Source organism: Eurypyga helias, unplaced genomic scaffold, assembly GCF_000690775.1.
Source record: "Eurypyga helias isolate BGI_N326 unplaced genomic scaffold, ASM69077v1 scaffold25345, whole genome shotgun sequence".
Classification (NCBI taxonomy): Eukaryota; Metazoa; Chordata; class Aves; order Eurypygiformes; family Eurypygidae; genus Eurypyga; species Eurypyga helias.
Genome location: NW_010252445.1, coordinates 1,065 through 9,464, shown reverse-complemented (window position 1 = coordinate 9,464; position 8,400 = coordinate 1,065). Strand labels below are relative to the sequence as shown.

General features: G+C 52.9%; 1 protein-coding gene across 1 annotated transcript; it reads left to right on the top strand.

The window, feature by feature from the left end:
* The first annotated feature begins 1,591 nt into the window (after nucleotides 1–1,591).
* On the top strand, nucleotides 1,592–7,595 carry LOC104510221 (sodium/bile acid cotransporter-like). The gene is made up of 5 exons (XM_010152394.1): nucleotides 1,592–1,983; nucleotides 2,227–2,437; nucleotides 3,505–3,683; nucleotides 4,655–4,851; nucleotides 7,429–7,595. Exons 1-5 carry the CDS (start codon nucleotides 1,592–1,594, stop codon nucleotides 7,593–7,595), a joined length of 1,146 nt encoding a protein of 381 aa, XP_010150696.1.
* The last annotated feature ends 805 nt before the right edge of the window (nucleotides 7,596–8,400 follow it).

The window sequence follows — 8,400 nt, the reverse complement described above, 5'->3', positions numbered from 1 at the left end:
AGCGGCGTTTCCAGAGCGATGGAGCTGGAGAGGCTGAGCCCGCTGCACTCCCAGATGAATAGGGGCGAGGGGCACATCACTGCAGCATTATAATGCCCTCCAGCAAAGGGATTAGAGCTTGGCCATATAGCAGCACACCTCCCTGCTTAAAATCCTTCCCCCTCCCCTCCCCCCCCCCCCCCCCATCCCCCCCCCGAGAGAAAAAGACTGCAGTAACACAACTATCATGTAATGACTCCCCTTCCTAAAAGGGTCTTTTAGACCCAGACTTTATATTCTACAAGCAAGAGGACAAGATTTTGCCAAGAGGGCAAGATTTTCTTGAAGCAGGAGGATTGAAGGACCAAGCTTAGCAGGGAAGGGATGGAGCAACAAGTAACCTCACCGAAGTCTCTCGTAGGACCGTAAGGTAACAGCGTTCGCTTTGCTCTGGTTTAATGGGTTCAGCTCTGTATGTTTGGGGAGACCCGTGCCTGACCTAAGGGTTGGCTCAGGTTGTTTTGCTCCATAAATGAAGGCAAAACCTGCAGAGGGATGAGGGAGCGCGGCACTGGGAGATGGGGCAGGCAGCGTGCTGTTCCCAGCATGGCAGATTGTAGAATCATAGAATGGTTTGGGTTGGAAGGGACCTTAAAGATCACCTAGTTCTGACACGGGAAAGCACATCCCCTGTACATCCAGGGGACAGGGAGCAGCAGGGGGAACAGAGAGAGGCTACCCCAGAACAATCTTCACCAGACACCTCTCCAGTCCCTCCTCCTGCCCTAGCGCCAGGCTCCCAACTCCCATTCCCTTGCACACCGGAGCTCCGCGTGCTTGTCCTGAAGGCGCTGGGCAGGCACCAGCCCAGGGTGGGTAAGAGCTGCCCATTTGCCTTCGCTCGGAGCGCCCCGGTGCCACCTGCACCCCTGGCTGGATCGCGGTGCAGGCTGCAAGCAGCACCACTGCGCTGCAGCAGGCACGGCTTTGCACTGCCGAGGTCAGTTTGAGGCTCCTGCCATGCAGGGCCTCCTCCCAACATGAAGGGTGCAATTTTTTGAAGGAAGACGGACACGAAGGTCCCAGGGATCTTGCTAGAGAAATGACTCCTTCACGGAGGAAGTTTCTTCCTAACCCTCCTATCAAGAAATTGATTAATGGCCAGTAGCATAAGCATTTTATAACCCTTGTTAAAAATAAATCCCTCTGGATGAACCATGAAGTGCTGGCCTGAGCAGTGTCTTGTGGGCTTGAGCTCTTCTGGTTCGTTTTCCCTTGTATGAAGTGCCCATCTTTACCGGATTTGACCGCCGCCCCCCCTCCCCGCTTTCACCCACTCTGCCCTGGTTCTCACAGTGAGAGCGGGTGCTGGACGAGAAGGGGGGACCAGAGCAGAAGCTACACAACCTGCACAGCGTATTGCTGCACGGAACGTGGCTCACAGCTCCTTGCTCAAAAGGTAGATTCCCATTTCAGCACCTACCGAACAATAGGAACGGCGGCCTGAGACAGAGCTCGGGTTTTGCTTGCATTAACTGCACATTATTTGGATTTCTGAATCAATCCCTTCCTCACCTTCACAGAAGAAGGGACGTCTCAACCCATCAGCAGGATGAACAAGACTAAAGGGGCCTTCGAGAGCCTGGAGCTTTGGAGCCCGGGTCTCATGCAGAGCGCCAGCGCGGCACCACCGCTTGCGTTTGGCCGGCAGACCATGGACAAAGCCCTGGACGCCGTCCTTGTCGTGGTCCTCTTCGTCGTCATGTTATCTCTGGGGTGCACGATGGAGATCGCCAAGATCACAACCCACCTCAGGAAACCCAAAGGCGTGGCAATTGCTGTAGTGGCTCAGTATGGCGTCATGCCCTTGACAGCGTTCTTGCTGGGCAAGCTCTTCCAGCTGGGCGCCACGGAATCCCTGGCCATCCTCATCTGCGGCTGCTGCCCCGGGGGAAACCTCTCCAACATCTTTAGCCTGGCGCTGAGAGGGGACATGAACCTCAGGTAAGGAAGCTGAACACATGCTCCTTGCCAGGCCAATCGTGTAGAGCTTGAGTCATCTCCCCCCTTCTCTATCCATACCACACCCTTACACCACCGAGGGCGACGGGGAAACCTCCGCGGGAGGTTGGGAAAGAGCAAGGTGAAGTCTTCTATTAAAACCCTGTGTCTGCAATAGTAAGAAAACTGAGCGTATTCCATAAAAAAGGGTCACTCTTGTACTGAAGCGTCCTTTCTTCCCCTCAGCATTGTCATGACCGCGTGCTCGACAGTCCTGGCAATCGGACTAATGCCTCTGCTTCTGTACCTTTACTCGGGAGGACTGTACGAAGGCGATTTGGAGGGAAAAGTGCCTTACAAAGGAATAATCACCTCCCTGGTCCTCATGCTAATCCCCTGTGCCATCGGCATCATCCTGAATGAGAAGAAACCGCAGCACGCTGGCTTGATCATCAAGGTAAGCAGTGCCTCGCGCTAGCCGCCTCTCAATCACGGCCCTCCAGGAAGCTTTCAGAAATCACGGCACAGACACACTACCTCCTCTAAGGCATGCCACAAATCAATGGAAGGGTTGGGGATAGAACTCCAAAATCTCCACTTCACCACCTTAATCATTAAAATATTTCATTTTTTAGTTCCCCGCAGTACCCGGAGAGCTGCCAACAACTTTTGTAAACCTGTTTTTCGTCATTTCTTTCACTAAGACTTCACTCTCAGAGAGACTGGGATCAAGCACAGCAAGAATTGTGTGCCAGGACTTAGTAACATGCCCGATACAACAGCACTGGGAATCACTGTCCTCTAGGAAGCGTAGGAACCCGGGAGTCAGGCTAGAACAGACACAGGAAGAGCAGAGCTCTCCAGAGGTTCCTTCACCCAGCACAGGACCGTTTCAAAAGTGGCTTTAAAAGCCAAGCACAAGGTGGCACACACCTTCCCAGGTGGCCCTTGGGTCACCATCCTTTCAGCTGACATCACCTTTCCAGGTATCTCCTCCACAAAAGAAGAAAGGGGTGGAGACCTGCTTTTAAAAAAACAGCTGGGCAGCTCCATCCGAACTGGACTCCAAAGGGGAAAGCTGTGTATTCTGCCTCCCAAAATTCTCCAGCCGCTTCACCTGCCGGAATCACCGGACACCAACGAGAGGGTCTGAAAGTGCAGCCACCAGGTTCCGCACCTGCTGGAGGCTCTACCTGGGAGGGACGTGGTTTCCTCCCCACCTGCTCTGGGTGGATTAGACCCGGCCAGAGACACCCAGAGACGCCTGAGAGACGAGTGGCCGGTGGAGCAAGCACCAGTCACTCTGCATATAGACCAGAAAGGTACTTAATTATTTAGGGTCTCCCTAGGCAACACCTCAGGGTGGTCTCTTGTCCAGTACCTGTAACGCCCACGGAAGGCACTTATCCATTCTCACTATACCCTCAGATGATGGATGGGGAACGGGGCACAGCCGCTTCCAACAGCCAAGGCAAATTTTGCTGGGGATTTTGCTCGTCCATGTCTTAACCTCTTTTATTTTAGGCAGGGATGGTTGTGCTTCTGCTGTCATCTGCTGCAATAATCATCCTGTCTGTGGCCAATGTGGGAAGTGGTATCATGGCTGTCTTCTCACCATCCCTCCTGGGATCTTCTGCCTTGATGCCTTTTATCGGATTCCTACTGGGCTACGTTCTCTCTGCAGCCTTCAAGCTCGATGACCGGTATGTTCCTCCACTCCCCTCTCCCCTCGCTGTCACCCAAAACCAGAGACATACGACAGCTCTGGGCTGCGGAGCCAAGGTGAGAACACGGGTTTCGACATCCGTGTGTAAAGCAAACACTGGCTGTAGCCTCCCAAAACGGGCCCCAGGAGCACGGGCGGACACAGCAAGCTGGGCCCGAGTCCATGCTCCCACACCTTGAGTGGGGAGAGAAAGGAGTTCATCCTCTGCTCAGCTCAACAGAGAGGGGAGGAGCAGCTGGAGCAGTTTTTGACACAGGTACCCGACCACCACAGAAGGGTGGAAGCCCACTGCATGGGTTCACTCAACAAGGAGGTGGACGGGTTTGACTTGAGGTCCCCAGTGACCCACTACTCCGACACTGCCAGCCCCTGCTCTCAGTAACGAGGCTGGGGAAGAAGAGAATGAACAGCACCAAAGAACAGTGCAGGGTTAGGGAATACCAACAGAGACCAAACCCCAAGTGACAAAACTGCTCCTCAGCTGGTAATTATCCCAAACCAGTCAGTGTATTCAGCTGAAACCCCAGGAGTTCAGGATCGAAACCTTGAACATCATCCTATCTAATCCAGGTAGGAAGCACACCAGTCCTCACTAGTTTGTACCTTGGACTCCTCTTTCCCCCTTGGAAGCAGACTCCTTCCCTGGGAGAAAGTGCTTTGCCCAGAGTGGGTGCCTCCCAACACCACCAAGCACAAAGTCCGCGTTTGCCGTGGGATCTGTCTCCGCACGCTGCAAAGGGAGCACCAGGCAAAACCTTCAGGGGATGCCGGGGGTTGGAACCAGGCGACCTTTAAGGTCCCTTCCAGCCCGAACCATTCCGTGATCCCACACCAGTATGGCTCCTGGTGAAGCGGCTCTTCGCATGGGCAAGCGCGGGAAGCGCTGGAACAGCGAGGCAGGGAGGCTTTTTTAATTGTTTAGAAGTCGATTAAATCTGTTTTTTCCAGATGCAGGCGGACCGTGTGCGTGGAAACTGGCTGCCAGAACGTACAGCTTTGCTCGACTATCCTCAAGGTCGCCTTCGCCCCAGAAATCATCGGCCCCCTGTACTTCTTCCCACTGCTCTACTTGCTGTTCCAGCTTGGAGAGGGCCTTCTGCTCATCCTGACCTTCAGGATCCGCGACAGAATAAAGAAACCAAAAGGCAAGTACAGCTTTGCTCCCACATTTCTTACGCTCTACAGCCCAAACCGCACGTGCCCGCACGTCACTGCCGACAAACTGCCGCTTTCCAGGGGGAGAGCCGGGTGCCCTTTCACTTGGTTCCCAGTCCCAAGGCCTTAAATACAAACCACGGTCAGAAACTCACGGGTAGCTGAAGACATCAGGAATTTCCACCAGGGCAGGGCATCCCGCAAAATCGCAGCTGCGATTTGCACTGAGCGCGTGCAAAGAACAGTCACGCACGCACATCCATAAAATTACACAGGAACGCCAGACCCTCGCTCATGCAACGACCTTCCGCTTTGCTGTGAGCTGTTGAGGTTCACCGAAGGGTGGCACTCCTGGAGTGGTGGGAAGAGGAAAGGGACAGAACTGCCAAGCGCTGCAAGGAAGGGAAGGGGAAGAAGGGGGGGAAGAGAGAGAAGAAGGGGAAGAGAGAGAAGAAGGGGAAGAGAGAGAAGAAGGGGAAGAGAGAGAAGAAGGGGAAGAGGAGGGAAGAAAGAGGGGGAAGAAAGAAGGGGAAGAGAGAGAAGAAGGGGAAGAGAGAGAAGAAGGGGAAGAGAGAGAAGAAGGGGAAGAGAGAGAATGGGAAGGAAGAAGAAGAGGAAGAGAGAGAAGGGGAGGGGAGGCAATGCGGCTCTTTTGCTGAAGAAGTACATAAAGAGACTCAAAGCTGAAGGAAAATAGGTATGCAGCACGGGTACGGGTGAGAGGGAGACTCTTCTCCAACAGGTCCCTAGCACCAGAGCCCAGCTGAGTCTCCGCGAAGGCGGCTGGAGAACGCGCTGCTGAATGGGATCCTCCACCAGTTGTCCCCCTGATGCTTCCAGACCAGCCTTCTCCAGTCCTTTGGAGGCAGGAGCACGTTACCGAACCTTACAGCTATACACCCGATGGCAGACTGTTACCAGGGGGAAAAACCCACTCAATTGGGATCCTCAGGTCTGCCTTAGGCGGGGAGCAGTTCCCATGGGAAACACCCACACGGGTGCCTGCAAGACTGCTAAGAAAAGGGTGGCTCCCCAGGCTCCGATTCATAAGCGACTGGAAACTAAATGGCTTTAGTATGTTGAGAGGCCTCCCAAGTTCCTGCCTTTCGCTTTAGATCGCCCAGCAACACCGATCTGTCCCGATCTTTCCGTAACTCGGGTTCAGAGCTGCCCCTCCTCACCGCAGTTTTCTTTTCAGACGCAGCAAAACTGACGTGCAAGGACATGGTCACTGCCCAAGAGATGGAAGCAGGGTCAAGGCCCTGCAGGAAGAGTGGGAAAGCAGGGAAGCAGTGCAGACGGATTCTGCAGCAGCCGCTATCGCCCCCCCTCCAAGCTCCACCTTCTGCAGCCGCTCCACAGGTCTCCGGCAGTTCTAAGACTTAGCTGTGCGCTCACTTTACACCAGACAAAGGGATCGGCGCGGAGCAATCTGCAAAACCCCTCCTCTTCCTCCGTAACGGGGACTGACACCTACAGAAAATCCTTTATCCACACCTCCGTGCTCCCTCGTACACGTGGGCACCAACGCCCTGATGAACTACGTCAACTCCATCCACCCATCCTTCACACCTGAACACCCTGGCCGTCCCCCTCCCTGCGACGAACTGACAGCACCACTCTCCCGATCAGCGAGGTTCTTTCTGAACATACAGACCCCCAAGGACACAGCGGGATATATTTACCGGGAAGCAAGTCCTCCCCCACGCCCAAAACAGCCCTAACTGCCGCAGAGCCACCTTTAAGACACGTTTTAACACTGTCCAACGGCGTACGACAGGGCCACGAACACTTCGTTAACAGCAAGAACGCACCAGAAGCGGAGACACGTTTCTTTATGTTTTATTCGAGCCATTTGATTCTGATGTATCAAGAATTCGGGTGCTTTAGAGAATATTGTTACCACAGGGCAGTGAAACGGGCATGTTCTCAGCGTGGTGCAAGTCGTACCCAATGAAAAACCTCGTGAAGTTTTATCACCAGTACCAAGCAGCACTTAACCTGCTGACCTGTAACCCGAACAACGGTTCAAAAAGCACGGAAAAAAGGAAAAAAAAAAAAAATACCCTCCGGAATCAAGCTTTATGTACAGCACACGTAGAGCTCTTCGATGCCTAAAGCTGCTCGTTTGAGATATTAAAACTAAACACTCCGAGTTGCTACTCACAGTTGAATACACTGGGAATTAAAGGGTTCGGCTGACTTTTGCTGGAGTACAAAAAAAACAAACAAACAAAACAACGAAAGAAGTCAATTTCGAGCCGCCCGCTTTAGTTATAAAGAGCTCTGCCGGTACACACCAACGATACACTTCAGACAGTCACCAAAAAATGTGAGCGAGAAAAGGGTTATCAAAACCATTTAATACAATCAGTCAAGAACCCTGCCCACCACGGTCCACATCTACAAAGTTCCCCCATCTCTCCCTCCCATCCCACCCTCTCCCCTCCCCCCTCCAAACCCTTCCCCACAGAAAGTCACATACTTACCACAAGTTTTAGCAAGTATGGTTTAAAAAAGGGGCCCCCAGGGCAAGTTACTTATAGTTCAGTTGCCACTGTCAACAGATCTGGACCTCGATCTCGATCTCGATCTCGACCTTGACCTCTGTCGATCCACGGATGACGGGGATTTTGATCTACTGGAAGAACCACGTTTCTGGCTCTTCTCTGGCACTGGAGATCTACTAACCGAGCGAGACTTGCTACGGCTCCTACTCCGTGACCTGCTGTAAGACTTGCGGCTGCGGGAACGGGAACGGCTACGAGACCTGGATGAGCTTCTGCTACAAGACCGTGACCTGCTCCTGGACCTACTGAGGGAAGAAAGAGCATCGGTGTTGGCAACAGAGCGTCACGGACCGCAACGATAACCGGGCAATCCACTGGTTTCCAGTCCGGCTGCCTGGTTGCCGACTTCTGAGCTTTCCAAGTGGATATTTAAGAGAACAGAAATCCATACCTGTGCCTTTTGCTGCCTTCAATTAGTTTGATTTTCCTTCCATTAATTTCTTTACCAGAAAGCTTTTCAATAGCATTCTTTAAATCACTGTAAGAGGCGAATTCAACCACCCTACAGACAAAAACAGAACATTAAAAAACCAAAACACAGCGCTCACTCTTACAGGTTGTGATGACGGTGCAAAACACATGCTGGAGGCGGGAAAAAAAACCCCACCCAATTAAAAAAAAAAAAACACCCCAACTTGTGCCGCTCTGTGCAGTCATCCCTTGTCGGAACACCGGCAGGAATTAAAGAATTTCCCCTCCCCAAAGGCCAGAGAGTGAATTTTCAAAGGGCAGCGAAATCCAGCCACTGACGACTGCTGGCAGCAGCCAGCTCCCCTGCCCCAACACTACACGCGCCAACCGCCACCCTCCGGCTTCTGCGACGTTAGCGAGAGGCTTACCCTTCATTTAACTTAGGCCTGTGTGCGTCTGCAAAGGTTACTTCCCCAGCTTGCCTCATGAAGTCTTTGAGATCCTAACACAAGACCAGTTATGTTACGCAAAGAAGCGACATTCGTACTTATCTACCTA